The 18,223-nt window shown below is 34.3% G+C and overlaps 1 protein-coding gene across 1 annotated transcript; it reads left to right on the forward strand.

Moving 5' to 3' along the window:
• Positions 1–2,779: 2,779 nt before the first annotated feature.
• LOC126816588 (BCL2/adenovirus E1B 19 kDa protein-interacting protein 3) lies at positions 2,780–17,737 on the forward strand. Its single transcript, XM_050543276.2, has 6 exons — positions 2,780–2,954; positions 11,290–11,461; positions 12,440–12,497; positions 14,060–14,118; positions 14,375–14,533; positions 15,522–17,737. The coding sequence occupies exons 1-6, from the start codon at positions 2,912–2,914 to the stop codon at positions 15,580–15,582; spliced, it is 552 nt and encodes a 183-aa protein (XP_050399233.1). The 5' UTR covers positions 2,780–2,911; the 3' UTR covers positions 15,583–17,737.
• The last annotated feature ends 486 nt before the right edge of the window (positions 17,738–18,223 follow it).

Genomic DNA, 18,223 nt, shown 5'->3' on the forward strand with positions numbered 1-18,223 from the left:
ACTGTAATTTGGGTCTATGTTGTGCAATGAAATGTCCGTTGTGCAGTTCGAATTCGTTTGATATCCGTCCAATAATCTTAATGGTACTGTCATGAGTCATGAAATAACATATTTAAAGTAGGCCCAACGGAGTGTGTGTGTGTGTGTGGGGGGGGGGGGGCTCCAATAATTTGGCCGCAAGTATACTCCTTTCTCCAGGTTATTGAACGCGGTTGATACAACGACGCCTGGTTTTAACCTAGAAGTCAGACTTCTAGAGCGACGGATATGGCTCTAGAATGTAAGGTCCGATCCATACCAAAGTCGAACTCATCCAAAAACTTTGATCCTTAACACGTATAGTTTAAGTTTAATCTCATGAATCGGACAAAAATTGTCGCCTCTGGAAGGTCCACAAACTTCATTCAAGGCAGGGGGACAAAACGCACCAAAATTGAACTCATCCAACAACTAGTGATACTCGTTTTAAGTTTCATCTAAATCAGATAAAAAGTTTGACCTCTAGATTGGTCCATAACCTGGGTATTACATGTTCTTGTAGTATTTGCGTAAAGGGCGGGGGGGGGGCATTTGACTGAAAGTTTCGGTCGGATTTTTACGAAATTCGGTCTCAGCCATAATTATTATGTAACAGTGATAGGTCTATTTTTGAACGGTTTTGAAAATAAGATTAAAAAAAAATAGTGACCTAGGGTCCACAAGCTAAAAACGTGACATTTCGTACAATCAGGGGTCATAATCCAGAAATTACGACCCAATACGCGCCAATATCGAATCTCTGGGTGTTCCACAACCTGGGTATAACATGCTTTTATGGGTAACGGCCATTTTGTCGGGCAGTTTGGGTCCGATTTTCACGAAATTTGCACTCAACCGTAATTATGGTGTAACGGTGGTATATTTGAACGTTTTTTACAATCAAATAACCAGCGGCTGCCAGGCATGAGATACGCCCACATTTTGCAAGAAATGGATAGAGAAAGCTAAACAAAATGCGATTTTTCGTAGAATCAAGGGCCATAATTCAGGTTGTTACGATCCGATATACGCAAATAACAGCATGTAAAATATACAATAATTCGCTTGCAGGTAGGGGGGTCATTAGCAGTGGAAAGGAAATGGGGTAGCCTACTCCCTTGTCACGTTTAAGCGGGGAATCGAAACCCCGCCACTTGATACAATGACAGACCTTGTGATTTCACACGAACGCATTAAACCACTAGACCACCCAAACCCCCATGTAAGACGTATTTTGTAAGTTGCTGTATACTGTATATGTACGGGATAATTGTTTTATAATAGACCTACATAATAAACTAAATTGTTGTAAGCAGTTGTCTTTTTTATCAGACATTTTTGGCACATAAAATATTCCAATTGGCGGAGAAAAAATATGAAAAAAAAATTTATATAAAAATTATTATGGATTTTTGTGGGAAAAAAATTAAAGCCATGCAGTGTGAGCCCTGGTTGCACGTATTCAAATGTGATCTGGGCCCTGTTTCTCGAAATCTTAACTAAAGATAAAATCCAAAATTTAGTAGATACTTCAATTTTGATTGGCTAAGCACTAAAATCAATATAATATTATCCAATCAAATTACTAAAATTTGGATTTTATCTTAGTAAAAATTTCGTGAAACAGGCCCCCGGATGTGTTAATTTCTACTTTTCGAGTTGCATTTTGGCTTGGTGTGCGTCTTAGCGCTTTCTTACTGACATAAATAAATACAAAAATATGACCAAGTCGAAAGTCAACAAGACGGTACACAAAACAAGCCAAAATGCAAGTCGAAAATTAGGAAGAAACGAGGGGCACTATCATCGCGGTGTATTATTTCTTAAAGGGACTGTCCCGATTTGAACAGAGTCTCAAAAATAAAAATCTGAGTACGTATGAAATTTAAGCGCCCAAATATAGAGGAATGGTGTATGTACCTCGTCTCAAAATTTCAGCTCAAAATATTGAGTCGTTTGGGCGTGAACGTCAAAACTGCTTATCCGGACACGTAACCCTTTTAAGATTTCTGGTCAATTTTTTCGTTGGATGGCCTGAATAATCGATTCCAGTTCCGTCAGAGGTCTATACAATGAATGACCAATGTGCTGTACCTGATAACGAAAGGTAAATTTCACCTACACATTATTTTTATAAAATAAAAGTCTGGTTTTATCCAGACACCGCATAATACAGCTTGGGACACCGGTATAGAGTTAGTTGCTCGGCCCTAAGGTAGAGGATTTTAAGGGATTTTAAAACAAAATTAAGCAGTTTTATTCTCCAAAATATTATCGGGATTGGCCCTTTAACTTCCTTTTCGTATCGATTTTGGCTTGTATATAGCGTGATGTCGCCTGACATTTTGTCGTAAGTTCTACTTTTCGACTTTTAGACGTTCTTGTTTTGGACGGCGAAAAGTAGAAAATACGAATGGTAGCAGCAGGCTTCTATAGTCACTGGAGGTCACTTATTCAATTTAAACGAATATATTGTTTTATTTCCGTATCAAATATAATAAGATATGGTATTACATATGCCCAAATTATGCAATTAATTAACTTGACGCAATATTTATTCACTAATTCAGGCTACCGTTTGTATTAATAATCTAATGGTTTAGATTGGCGACAAATGGTTTTATATTCCGGATAATAAATATTTTGATGTTTCTAACGTGGTTACCTAGGACTATTTTCTCTTGGTCAAATTGCGACGTTACAAACCGCACGTGTAAGCTCAAAATATGTGCTTTTAGAGGGCGCTGATGAATCACGTGATCTCCTATTTCTGACGTCACGGTAAATAAACCAAAACATCAACAAAGTATCGTGTCGGATTGTAGTACGATTGTCAAAATAGTCAAAGGGTTTTCCTTGTTAAAACGTTGGATATCTGGTGAATATTTTAGATATGGCGTCCGCACAGAAACCCGAAACATCAGAAGAACTAAATGGTAAGTCACCAGCTTCTATATTTATCTCATAATAAGGTATTTTCTAGAACTAGGCCATTGTTTAATTTGGCGTCTGTGGTGGGGTAGCTTACAGAAATGCGCGTGATTGGTCAATAGGTCTGGCACTTTTAATGGCACATGCTAAGCATGCTAAAGTCAGACCAGATTGAATAGATGAATACTGGTCAAAAAATGAATTGTTTTTCATTTTTTTACAAGGTCAACTGTTTTATTTATTTAGACACGCATTAAATTAAAGGGTGTATCTCATCTATCGACATCGTCGATCGTATTATTTGTAAAATAATGAGGCCAGCTTGACACCAACGCACAGTGACAGGTATCTTCATCAGTTCTGACGTGAACATGTTTCCTACGACCTGCTAAACAACTACTTGTATATATATATATATAAAATTGTGTATACTATTAAAAAATGAATATAGAAAAATTTATGCTGATGATAGACGAAGGTAATCATACAGATAAGCCAAATTCGAGATAGGCCTATTGCGATTGGCCCCAGGATATTTTCAATAGAAATAAATCAGTGACTGAGTGAGTGTGAGACAAAAATAGAAATATAGCCTATTAATAAAACAGTTATTACTTTTTAACATCAATAAAATTAAATACCTTTCATACAGAGTAAGCAAGACAACAGAAATCTGTGAATAAAATATTTGTATTGGAAAGAACTACTACTATAGGCTAGCCTACATGTAGAAAATAGAAATTAAAAAAAATAGGCTGGGGCTATTTGCCACATGTGGTAAGACAATCCGGAGACTATTTGCCACATGTGACAAGTCTCATTTCATGTGGCACGGCTACAGACCACAATTATCAACCGATTTCAATGAAACTTACAGATTATAATAAGAGTATTAATATCTCAAACTAGCTTTCGGCCACTTCCGGTTAACGGTTTCCGAGATATTAGGTTACCACACATTTCATGTGGCACGGCTACAGACCATAATTATCAACCGATTTCAATGAAACTTACAGATTATAATAAGAGTATTAAGAGCTCAAACTAGCCAAAATTTCGGCCACTTCCGGTTAGCGGTTTACGAGATATCAGGTTACCACACATTTCATGTGGCACGGCTACAGACCACAATTATCAACCGATTTCAATGAAACTTACAGATTATAATAAGAGTATTAAGAGCTCAAACTAGCCAAAATTTCGGCCACTTCCGGTTAGCGGTTTCCGAGATATCAGGTTACCACACATTTCATGTGGCACGGCTACAGACCACAATTATTAACTGATTTCAATGAAACTTACAGATTATAATAAGAGTATTAATATCTCAAACTAGCCAAAATTTCGGCCACTTCCGGTTAACGGTTTCCGAGATATCAGGTTACCACACATTTCATGTGGCACGGCTACAGACCACAATAATCAACCGATTTCAATGAAACTTACAGATTATAATAAGAGTTTTAAGAGCTCAAACTAGCCAAAATTTCGGCCACTTCCGGTTAGCGGTTTCCGAGATATCAGGTTACCACACATTTCATGTGGCACGGCTACAGACCACAATTATCAACCGATTTTAATGAAACTTACAGATTATAATAACATTAATATCTCAAACTAGCCAAAATTTCGGCCACTTCCGGTTAGCGGTTTCCGAGATATCAGGTTACCACACATTTCATGTGGCACGGCTACAGACCACAATTATCAACCGATTTTAATGAAACTTACAGATTATAATAACATTAATAATATCTCAAACTAGCCAAAATTTCGGCCACTTCCGGTTAGCGGTTTACGAGATATCAGGTTACCACACATTTCATGTGGCACGGCTACAGACCACAATTATCACCCGATTTCAATGAAACTTACAGATTATAATAAGAGTATTAATATCTCAAACTAGCCAAAATTTCGGCCACTTCCGGTTAACGGTTTCCGAGATATCAGGTTACCACACATTTCATGTGGCACGGCTACAGACCACAATTATCAACCGATTTCAATGAAACTTACAGATTATAATAAGAGTATTAAGAGCTCAAACTAGCCAAAATTTCGGCCACTTCCGGTTAGCGGTTTACGAGATATCAGGTTACCACACATTTCATGTGGCACGGCTACAGACCACAATTATCAACCGATTTCAATGAAACTTAGAGATTATAATAAGAGTATTAATATCTCAAACTAGCCAAAATTTCGGCCCCTTCCGGTTAGCGGTTTCCGAGATATCAGGTTACCACACATTTCATGTGGCACGGCTACAGACCACAATTATCAACCGATTTTAACGAAACTTACAGATTATAATAACATTAATAATATCTCAAACTAGCCAAAATCTGTAAGTTTCATTGAAATCGGTTGATAATTGTGGTCTGTAGCCGTGCCACATGAATTGTGTGGTAACCTGATATCTCGGAAACCGCTAACCGGAAGTGGCCGAAATTTTGGCTAGTTTGAGATATCATTAATGTTATTATAAGCTGTACGTTTCATTGAAATCGGTTGATAATTGTGGTCTGTAGCCGTGCCACATAAAATGTGTGGTAACCTGATATCTCGGAAACCGCTAACCGGAAGTGGCCGAAATTTTGGCTATTTTGAGATATTATTAATGTTATTATAATCTGTAAGTTTCATTGAAATCGGTTAATAATTGTGGTCTGTAGCCGCAGGGCTATTTTGACATTCTTGCTTACCACATGTGGCAAATAGCCACTGCCAAAAAAATATGGTACTGGTCAATTGCAATTTTCTAACAATTATCCACCCTGTCATAAGTATATAAATTTAAGGCTCACTCTAATTTTTTAAAATCAAAATGTATTTTCTTCCAGTTTAAAACAAAGTATATACCTATTTTACTACTGTGCACAGAAATTCCTCTCAGATAGGGGGGGTTGGATGGCTGAATGGTTAGCGTGCGCGCGCTGTATCATAAAGTCTGTCATTGAGTCGACTGGCGTTGTTTCGAATCCCCGGTTGTACATGGCAAGGAGTAGGGTCGCCTGTCCAACCTCGTGGGTTTTATCCGGGTCCTCCGGTTTCCTCCCACTGCTAAAGACCCCTACGCGCAAGCGAATTATGTAAATAAAATTAAACCATATGTTAGTCCCGAAATGACCTGGTTTGTGTCGAGTGGACGTTAAACCCCATTTCTCTCTCTCTCTCTCCTCTCAGATAGCCAATCTGTTTAAATCAATAAACAGGTTTTATACACTTTTCACCCAACTTGTATCTTGGTTATGTGTTGAACTGTATTTGACCTGTCCTATGTGATGCTTGGTTTGTATTGTAACACTACAATTGCAAAAACTGTACTTGTTAGTTAGGAAACATATATAAGAATATAAGCTAACATTCTAAGGGGTAATCAAAGACCAAGAGATGATAAAGCTAAAATCTAGTACATATAATAAATACATGTAAGAAACTGTCAAAATCATATTATAGGTAGGGTAGTTTAAAGTAGTATCTAATATGTATTGTTTAATGGTCGAGAGCGAGACATTAAGTATTGTAACAACACGAGGGCCGTGGTCTTAAGCTCGAGACCATTAAACAACTTAAAATACAGACACTTGCACATGCTTTGCACTGAAATACGTCACTCGAGTTCAATATTTTACCAAATTACGCTTGGCACATTGCCCGTACGATTATTTGAAATAATGGTACTCCAACATCAAAGGATGACGTCACATCTGTATTTTAAGTAGTGTTAATACTAGAAGAATGAGCATAATTTGAAGCTTGGAGTTGGTAATCACTAATATCAGGCAATAATGCATGTAAGTTTATAAAGGAATAAAAATGGGACAACCTTTATGGGTTGTGGGGCTGTGGGCATATATGTTTCATTGCCTGGCTGCCCATTTTTACATGCACACATTTTCATGTGGACGTATTATGCCGTCGGTCCACAATTTTTATCCGATTTTGACAAAAACTTGAAATATAGGTCTATCTCCCAAATATCTCGGTTCCTTTCAATATTGGCATATATCGAACCATAACTTCATAGATTATGACCCATGATTGTACGAAATATCACATTTTTAGCTTGTGGACTCTGTAGAGGCCACAATTTTGATCCAATTATGTTTATATCACAAAGACAAATTGATTCCTTTTAATAATTGCACATATTCAAACATAATTTCCTGGATTATGGCCCACGATTGTTCGAAAAATCTCATTTTTAGCTTGTGGACCCGCTAAAAGTCACAATTTGTATTCAATTTTAAAAAACGTTTAAATATATCACCGTTACACATTGTCATGATGATTAAGTTCAAATTTCGTAAAAAAAGCTGACTGAAACTGCCCTACAAAATGTCCACTCTTTGTATGCAAATTGAAATAGTGTAAAAGAATGTAAGACCAGCGTTGTGGACACTCTAGAAGTAGAAGTCACAATTTTTGTATGTGAAATGTATGTTTATAATCCCAAGTTCTTGGTTCCTTTCGATGCTCGTGCATATTGGACCGTAACTTCCTCAGACTGGATTATGACCCTGGATTGTACGGAAAATCACGTTTTTAGCTTGTGGACCCTCTAGAGGTCACAATTTTTATCTGATTTTAAATGTATCACCGTTCCACCATAATGACAGTTAAGTTTGAATTTTGTGAAAATCGGACCATAACGCCTGACAAAATGGATGCTCCTTGTACGCAAATAGTGTGGACCCTCTAGAGGTCAAAATTTTAATCAGATTTTGATGAAACCTAAAATATATGTTTAAGTGACAAAAGTCTTATTTTCTTTCGATAGTTGCGCATATCAGACTGGTCATAACTTCATAGGTTATGGCCTCTGATTATACGAAAAATCGCATAGGCCTATTAAGCTTGTAGACCCTGGCCTCTAGAGGTCACAACTTTTATTTGATTTTGAAAACCATTTAAATATATCACCACTACACCATAAGGATGGTTGAGTTCCAATTTCGTAAAAATCGGATCGAAACTGCCTGACAAAATGGTTGCTCCTTTTGTATGCAAATAGTGTACAAGTGTATGTAATAGTAAGGTTGTGCACCCCCTAGAGGTCACTAACTAATTTTGATGAAACTTAAAGTTTATATCTCGAATATCTAGGTTCCTGTTGATATTCATGCATATCGGGTAGCTTCTTTTTTTGAGCTTGTTTTCTGTCCATCTCTTGCAAAATGTGGGCGTATCTTACATGGCAACCGCTTTTTACTTCTTTTGTGATTGATGCAAGGCAGGGTAAACTTAGAGCAATAACGGATGGCTTTGCTGCTGGTGGGCGTATTACATGTAACGGTAAATGTAGGCAACCCGGTAAGGCATGTTTAAATACTGTATACATGTATGTACATGTACACAAAGCACATATTCTCCAAATAACAGAATGGGATAGTTAGAGAAATGGGTTTTAAAACCCATTTGACATAAACTTGGTAGTCATTTCAATAATTTTCCTGCACTTAGGGTTCTTTAGCAGTGGAAGGAATCTGGAAATGAAATGAAATGGGGTTTAACGTCCTACTGTTCTGCTCCAACTGGGCTAATATAATGAAGATGGGGGAGGAATCTGGAGAACCTGGAGAAAATCCATGCAGTGTAACTGATTGCCCTACTTCTTGTCACTTTTATAAGCTTAGGATCCAAATAACACCAAAAGGGTAAAAAAGGACTTCTTTAATTAGCCTGTCTTTACCTCAATTATTAGAAATAACATAACATATGTTATGATGTAGGTCAGTGCTGTCTGAAAAAATTACAGTTTTAAATGAAATGGTGAACTTTTATGATGTGTTGATAAAAAAACTAATGATACACTTGTTGATGCTTATTGATTTTATTTATTTCTTACAAATAGTTGACCTATTTGCTCAGGCTACTCATTAACTGTTTTTAACTTGTTCTACTTACATAAATTAACTATTTTTAGGTCAACTAACACAGTAACAATGAGCTGATAATATAAGTACATTTGCATAAGGCTATGTAAGCAAGAGACGGGGGGGGGGGGGGGGTAAATATTGTTTGTTAAAAGACCACATATTCATTTGTACCTTGGGTCAGGACTCAGGAAATGGTGTTCTTGTCTTATTCGATTGGTACTTGACTCTCAGACTATCTTACAAATAGTTGTGTTGGATTTCTAAACTAGAAAATTTCATTGATCAATTGGATTTGTAAATCAGTATAATGTGTAGTGTGCGCACTAAATAATTAAGATATTATCTAGATTTTGAGTCAGGTAGCAATAAAATACATGTACCAATATTCGGTCTTATAATAAATTATCGAAAAAGGTTAAATGAGTAGTAAAATTAAAATCCATTGTAATAAGACCTAGACATACATGTACTTAAAGTTATGATGTGTGTCATTTGCATTTTTTGCTAAAATATCAAGATGTTAAAGCACATTTCATTTCTAAAATATCATATTTTTCTCGGCTTAAAATCCACGCTAATATGTACTCAGATTAACTATTTAACATTTAATTAAGAAAACAAAATCAAAATTCCAGTGCTAATCTCTTGGCTTGGATTCAGTTGGATTTAAAAAAGGCCTATCAATAATTTTTTGCAGACAACATAATGGAGACAGGCTAATAATATTACCTGCATGTAGTGAACAGCACAGATCAGTGGAATTTCAATTCCACATATCTTTGTAAATACCGGTACTGGAAGAAATTTAACCATTTGATATTCATATTAATTAGAGATTCAGTTTCACAATAATAATGTTGTTAGCAAGTGATTCTTATAAAATTATACATCAATACTTTAAATGACTACAACAAAGTTTTCCAAGGTGCCTTTTGGGGACATCGATGCTAAAATAAAATCTGAAATTGAAAAAATGTGAGTCTTTCTATGGGGTGGTGAAAACTACATGTACATTAGTCATTAGTGAAGGTACAGTAGAAAGCATACAAAATAAATCAATTTTGCTGACTGTCATATTATATTTAGAGTAGTTTTCCTATTTACCATCTGTCATGTATTAAAATGTAACTATTGTTGTTGATTATTGTATGATAAACATGGTACTTGTGTACTTGTTGATAATGAGATAAGCAGCATGACCTTGGTGTATTACATAACGCAACTTGTGTAATCATTTCTCTTGCAGGAACTAATTGATTGACAAAAAATTAGTTGAATGTTGCTTTGTGTTTTTTTTTTCCTTTTTTGTTGAATGAATTTATCATCATACTATAGCCATCATGCACATATTTGTAAACATGTTTATGTTGTTTTTCCTGTATTTTAGGCAACTTACATGCTGTTAGGCATTAGTATACTAAAACCAAAAATTCTTAATAAAAGCTTAATAATACTGCCATACAAGTATTAGATTATCCATCTTCATTAGCCCAGTCGATGCAAAAAAGTAGGACGTCCAACCCCATTTTACTTCATTTTATTTTCGTATTAGATTACACATCTATACATGTACATGTATGTGAATGATGATTCTTATTTATGCATGACTAAATACCCTGAATGGCAATATGTGCGGAATGTACATCTAAATCTTTTGAAAGTCAGAAAGTATGATTGGGCGATATTAAACAAACCCTATTGCGAATGTATTTATTTATCACGATATTGTTTAAGGTAGTAAACTTATTTAAATAAAAAAAGTGGAAATTTTACCATTAATCATACAGTACATTTATGTATTGGCGATATATCACACTATTGACAGATCTTTGCTTCCATAGTATTAAAGATACATTATGGGAGATTAGATAAAGAGCTGGCAGTTCTCACTATAATAGTTTAAAACTAGATACTGCAATGTAAAGGGAATTTGCTGAAAATTTCAGTCAAATTGATCCACTTTTCCGCCTAGCCTCGCTCATCATTACTTAAGTAGGTAGGATATAAAACATAGTCTCAATTATCCACTTAATAATTAAATTATGAATGAAAGTCAAACAGCAAATCGGAACTTAATCCAATAAACATTGTAGGTTAGCAATGCCGTCAAGAGTTAATTATGGTCTCTTAAGTTAATTAATGTCTAATTAATAATTTAGATAAAATTTCAGGCCTAAAGAAAGACCTGCAATAGGCAGATTTAGCTCTTGCATAATGTATGTTTAGGTCAGTTTTTTAAATAGCTCATGACAATGACATTTTAGCATTTCACATTTATGTGGCATGTGATTCGTCAAAAGTACTGAGTAGATCTGAACTGTGAAATTTCTTAGCTCAATGTTAATAATTATGATCATTTTCAATTTTCACCCAATTCTTTTAGCTTTAGCTCTCAATATTGATATTAACTATTTTGTATTTTACCATGAAAACTTTGTCTTTTATGTTATTTCAGAATCATGGGTGGAGTTGCAACAAAACCCTTCGATGGTTTCCTCGTTGCAAGGTGATCTACCACACTCACAATCTTCATACAATGGAAATCTAGAAAAATTGCTTATTGAAGCTCAGCGAGAATCCAGAACACCATCTCGACCAAACAGTAAAGAATCCTCCACTCGAGGAAGGTAATAGAATATTGTGTGCAATAAATGAAATGGAGTTTTATGGCACCTCGGCTCTAACTGGGCTATATATATTGCATCAAACAACAAATTAGAAACTTACCAATCCTGAGCTAGTTTTTTAAGATGTGGTTATATCAACATTCACTGTATGTGAGAATTAGTTGTACAAAGCCTTCCTAATCAGCCCCCACAATAATATGGAAATGTGTTCAATAATTTGAAAATTAGTTCCCTGGTTCCCCAATATAGATTTTTTTGCAAAATCTAATGTCTAATTTGTCTAAAAACGGAATTTATGCTGAAGCCCAAGAATTTAGTTACTTTGTTGAATAATTAAAAGTTAAAACATATTAGGAAGGTTTGAAAATCTTTAAAATGGCGAAATGTACGATAATCAAATGTCAATGTTTAAAATGGAGAAATGTAAAATATTTAATCAAATGTCAATATACATGTAAATATTGCTTTAAAGATGGGTTCCCGCGTACAAACTGGGTGATTTAATTGATGTATATATGGACTAAAAACATATTCAAACTAATTAATTTGTCATAACTTTGCTTCAAATCCTTCTCAAACATTGTAATTGCGAAGGAATGTCCTGCTACAAAAATTCTATCAAACCAGGTCATGTTTACATCACGTGACTTACCTCTCTTGGAAGTCAGAGGAGAATTCATTATCAACTTGTACATCAAGCGCTCAATGTTCGCGTGTGACCTTTGACATCACGCCAACAGCAATTCCTAATCGTCGGGCTGTTGATTAGGGGAACTCTTACATATTTGTCCTGTATACGCTCCATGAGTGTTTTTCGGGGAATCCAGTATTTTTCTAGTAAGATTGGATATCTCTACTTTCCATATATACCAAAATTACCATACTTTTATTGGAAATAACCACCCGATAAATACTTTTCTGGGAACCCATCTTTGACACATGGTGATAAATAATTAAAAAATAATTATTTATTTACAGTCCCAAAAGTCCACACAGTCCAAATAATGAATGGGTTGGAGACTGGAGAGAAAAACAGGTACATGTATGCTATATTTTTAAATGTGTTTAAGAACCTATACATGTAGCTGCATATGGTAACTGTAGGGAATTTGTCTTACAGATATTATTACCTGTACATTTTACACTTATGATCAAAATAATTTGAGAATATGAAAATAAAATTCGGCAACTTTAGTCTTTTCAGCTCAAGACAGTTGATCGAAAAGAATGTGATATTTATGTAGTAGGTCAAGTTAATCATGATCTGGATATAATATAAAAATACCACACCCATCCATGGTCTATATATAACACTTGTATATAAACATGACTTTATAAATTGAATTAAATGTAGTAGTTAAAATTTCATGTCTTTTTGATATGGTTCATGATATATAGGATTATAGTGTTACAAGCTAGCTCTGAAAAGATTTATAAACCCAGAGAAAGCTGATGTCTCTAGTACTTAGAATATCTCTTAATTTTCAAGTACACAGTATGTATGGTAAGAGGTGAGCACAGAAGTTCTTTTCTTATTTGAGAGCAAATTCTTGCAAGGAATCCCTAGGCCCCAGAGAAAACTCTGTTTTCTACTCTGTGATGAGTCACTGCTTATTTTATCTGGTCAATTTTTAAAATGGTGTATATTGTCATAAACCCTGTCCGTGCATGGTGGGGGGTTGGATGGCATGGTTTCGATTCCCCGGTTGTACGTGAAAAGGAGTAGGGTCGTCTGTCCAACCTCGTGGGTTTTCTCCGGGTCCTCCTAAAAACCCCTACGCGCAAGCGAATTATGAAAATAAAATAGAACCATATGTTAGTCCTGAAATGACCTAGTTTGTGTAGTGTGGACGTTAAACCCCATTTCTCTCTCTCTCTGTCAGTGCGTTTATACACTGTTTATATTCATGAGACGAATGTCTTGGAATTACTTCCAGAGTAATGAACATATTCCTTAAAATTATGTCATTATTGTAAATTGAAAGGAATAAAACATCCTTCAAATGAGTACCAGCGAGTTTAAAACACTATCACAGTCATAACCTACCTCAATGTCAATGACATCATAAACAAAATTGAAAACTGTAATGATGACAGTCTACATTCATTTCCTAAACCAGTATATCTTTGACCAATTTTAATTACCAAGTAGCATGTTTCTCTATGTTCTGTGGTTGTATATTGTTGTTACCCCCCCGGCAGTCAGTACACAGTGTTTATGGTCATAAGGCGTAGAAGCCTTTAGATTTTCAACGATTTCCGATTAGTACTTCTGGAGTTATTGCCTTTAATCACTTTAAAAAATCTTGTGGACGTAATAAAGGCTAAAGTTATTATCCGATTAACAAAAAACTCATACACATTGTTAATGGTCATAGGACAAAGAAGTCGATTGATTTTAAGCAATTTCTGATAATTATTGCAAGAAATGGCTCTAGAAGATTGACTTTAAATTTATTTATACACAGTGTTTATGCTCAGATGTCTTCTCCGGTATTCACATAGATTTCGTTTCCTGGCTAACTATCTTTGATTATATTATTTCATTATACTATACTGTATGTTATCAAATTAGTAATGTTGTAAATGATATTTCAGGACCCAGGAACTGATTGGATATGGGACTGGTCAAGCCGTCCAGAAATTCAGCCAAATAGGTAATAAACTTTGATGTGCACTGCGAACTATTAGTATTATTTTTGATATTTCAGATTTTTAAAAAATAAAACATTTCAAGCAATTAGATCACCAAATCTTTCCTTATAATAATATATCAAATCAATCTGATTGGAACAAGTATTAGGTATGTCTACAGTCCGACCGGTTAAAAGCAAAAACAAATGTGTATAGTACAATAATATTTTATTTTAATAGTGGTTACGAATGATACACTTCAAATTTTTATCATTTCAGTGATTGGACGGGAAGGTTCAAACATCCCACAGCAAAACCAGGTCGACATGGACTAAGTGTGCGTCATACACGAGTTATGAAAAATGGCGTATTTAGTATTGAAAATCTACCTACGTTGCTCTTGACACATGCCTGCACATTTTTCTTAGGCGCAGCAATGTAAGTAGTAATCAAAGATTGATTTATGAAGTATTAAAACTGAATCTGATTTGAAAAATATAAAAAATTAGTGGCAAAGTTGGATAAGGAATTTCAATATTATTCATTCAGTGACCAAAATAGTTCTGTTTTCATTAATGCCTCCTTTTGCATGTTTTGATCAATCAGAACTGTCTTGATTGCTTCGCTTATTCAAGTAAGCTTCAACTTAAATGGTTTCTTTTGAAAAATGAAATGGGGTTTAATGTCTTACTGTTCTGCTCTGACTGGGCATATGGAATACAGTGTGCTATTAGAGAAATTGTGTCCGGACAGTGGCACTACGGTCTACTCATATATCAAATTCCAACTGCCAAGGGTTCTTGTATATGCATGCCAATGTGTATACACAGATCCTCATTTTTTCATATCATCTGAACAACTGCATGTATGATACATTGTACCTTGCCAGGCCTGAAGGTCGTCTGTCAAGGTGGAGCCATTTTGTAAAATCCAGATGAACTTTGTCGACCAACACCGAGATCAAACAACAGGACCATCAGGTTAGCCACTCACTGAGCCACCACAGATCCCGGACTTTGCATGAGGCAGTGAATCCTAAAACTCTCGTAACTAATATTAACCGCTGTCTGTTCACAATCTACTACGTAAAAAACGATTGTCATTGAAGTAGTGTATTGCAAAATGTAGCAATTGCGTATGCTTACTATTTATAGAACACTTGATACCACTTCTCTAAATTTATTCAGCAAGATCTGTTGTACTTTTGTTGGGTGTCCCCACACAGCCAGAAATGAGCTATAATAAAAGCTGAACGTCAGTGAATGTTCAATGTCAACTGACAATTTCTAGACTGCATAACAGCTACCATGTATTGCATACAGTACATTAATCAGCAGTAATCATCAAGAAATATTTATTGGGGGGCAGTCTGACTTTAGCATTATTAATTGTTGTTCTAATTTGAATTCAAATTTCTGTTTGATAGGATGTTGATATATGTAAAGAAGTATTGTAACTGGGCAGTGGTCACTGCCACCCTAGATTGACTGAGTTGAAGAGGGATGATGATGGGAAGAACTGAATGGTAGCATGAATGTGAATGCATGTCATATTTCTACATGTTGTTTGGGCAAACTAAAGACCTTTTGATTATTATATTCGACACTGTTATTTATTTTACTTTTAAACAGCTAACTTTAATAAGATGCTTTCTATGTACATGTAGTCATGTAATCAATTATTTTATTTGAAGATGGCATATTAAATGTCTTTAGCATGTGCATGTACATTTCGAGGTTTTCGGGAAGGATGTAAAATTAAAGTACATCGAAAATGATCTTTTATTTATACATATTCATCATCTTTTACTTTAAATGGAAATGTGCAATTTACTGTAATTAAGAAAAAATAATTATGTTCAATGTTATATATGTATGTCATATTATATATATCTATTTTAATAAGTTCTAGTAGCTTGTAATTAAATATAAACACATATATGTGAACTGTTTGTTTTAAACCATTTAGAAAATATTACAATAGATATAGCTGCTTTAATAATTGGAAAAGATTAAATTTACTGATATATTATCAAGCTCTAGACATTTTTTTATTAAAGAAAAATAGATAAGTAATGTTGAATGTATTACAACAGATTAGATAATGGTTAAAACAGTTTATTTGTCTCAGCAATTATTTTTTTCTTTTCCTCTTTATTAAAAAGAGTCATAAATTGTCCTTTATTTATAAATTAAAATCAAGTTGTGGTGTGGATTTTTTCCATCTAAAAAATACGCCCAGTAGAAATTTTGATATGAAAATGATGCAAGGCTCGGATTTGTATGTGAACATTTATTTTTGATGTTGAAGTGAACTACATTGGATTATTAATATCATTTGTAATTGAATGTATGAGACTATAGAATTACATGTCTTTTTGAGTGACATGGTTGAAAGCAAATTGCTAACAACAATATTAGGAATTCCATATTTACCAATAAAAAAATACAAGCTTTTAACCGAATTTTGTATAAAATCTATATTAATTGAGGAATAGCACATATTATATCCATTTGAATAGAAACATAGATTTTCCAGTTATTATTCTGTGCTACTTTTAATATAGTTGCACAATAAGAAAATTAAGATGCCAAAAAACTTCAGCTTAAATTGAAGCTATTTATGGCCTGAATTGGATCTCTTAAATGGCTATCTATATGGTTATTAAGACTATGTGATTGGAATTTTATACTAGTTAATCATTTGGGTAGTGATTGTCGTACAGTGATTGGTAACTAAAAGAGACCCTATTTAATTATAATAAAGAATCACGTAATTATGCTGCTATTTATGAGTAGGTCTCTTCTGTAACAGGTTTTTGACTAGAGATCTCTGTGTATTTATTGTCGTCTGTGACACCAGGGAATATTACTAGTAATCTATTATATTATATAATAAAAATGGATGCAATAGTCACAGAATTCTAGTCTAACAATGACAATTAAACAATTTATACATAATTTTATGTATCAACATTTACTTAACATGTTTATATTAATCTAAAACATATTTAACAGTGTTCATTATTTTATGCTTGTACATATGTTTGCTTTTTATAAAATAAAGCAGAATCTGTAAACCATGGTACTGATGTTTTTAAAATTGTGGATATACGATAATTTTAAAGATTTAGTAGATAACTTAAATGTTTACCAAAGATCACTATTATTTCTTATGTGCACCTGTCTTCAAAGCTAAACTTAGGACCATGCAGTCTTTCACACAAAAAGTTTTGTGGTCAATATATTCATTAATGAATAGGTATGGAAATATTGCAGTGGCATATGCTTCAGCAGTTGGATGTAGAATTATTATATAGGAGTGAAATTATAACAAAGGAACCTGCCGTGTTCAGTTTTATTAAGAAACCATCAATTCTTTTAATAGTGAATATTCCATATTAATGGAAGTTAATGATTCAGTTGTGATATGTACAATTTACCTACACAAAAAATATTAATGTGAGCATTTGTGATGTTAAATTTATGTGTAAAATGTTTCTGTATTGGTGCTGGGGAAATATACATGTTTAGAATTAGCTCTTTGTTTCATCAATCATAACATATTGTTGTTTTTTCGAGATTTGCTCTGTGTAGATCCTGCATGTCTTACTTATGATTAAAACATATCATTGATGTGTTATTTTGGCTTCCGAGTTCCATTATTTTATCTCACATTCTTTAATAGTTTGACATTGTCACCATCTGGGTTAATTGGTTGGACTTTCATCCTACAAATTCTGTAATGTTTACAATTCTTATTTTTGAAAAACCAAGATGTTGGTGTAGCTACACATCTGACCATGCTGGCTGTAACCTATGATTATCAGGTTAAAGGACCAATCTCGATTATATTTTGGATAAAACCAGACTTTTATTTCATAAAAATTACAAACCTGGCCCATGTGCCATTTTTTCATCTCTTTTCCAAGAGAACAAACCTGGTTTGTGGCTAGGTAAAAAAGGTGACAATACGGGGACCTTTATTGCATTGAGAATGCTTCAATGAAATGCACGATACTTTTGTTTACCATTTACTTTTCTCGTCACAAAATGTATTACAATTACCTGCGAGTCACTCTGAAAGATAAAAATCGCAATAAATTGGCATAAATGCATGTAGATTCGT

This window comes from Patella vulgata, chromosome 3 (genome assembly GCF_932274485.2).
Source record: "Patella vulgata chromosome 3, xgPatVulg1.2, whole genome shotgun sequence".
Lineage (NCBI taxonomy): Eukaryota > Metazoa > Mollusca > Gastropoda > Patellidae > Patella > Patella vulgata.

Bases quoted from the DNA above. Each gene is read 5' to 3' on its own strand.
- LOC126816588 (XM_050543276.2), top strand. From the start codon at position 2,912: ATGGCGTCCGCACAGAAACCCGAAACATCAGAAGAACTAAATG. The intron at 11,462-12,439 runs GTAATAGAATAT...ATTTATTTACAG, and splicing joins GAATCCTCCACTCGAGGAAG to TCCCAAAAGTCCACACAGTC. The intron at 14,119-14,374 runs GTAATAAACTTT...TTATCATTTCAG, and splicing joins CCAGAAATTCAGCCAAATAG to TGATTGGACGGGAAGGTTCA.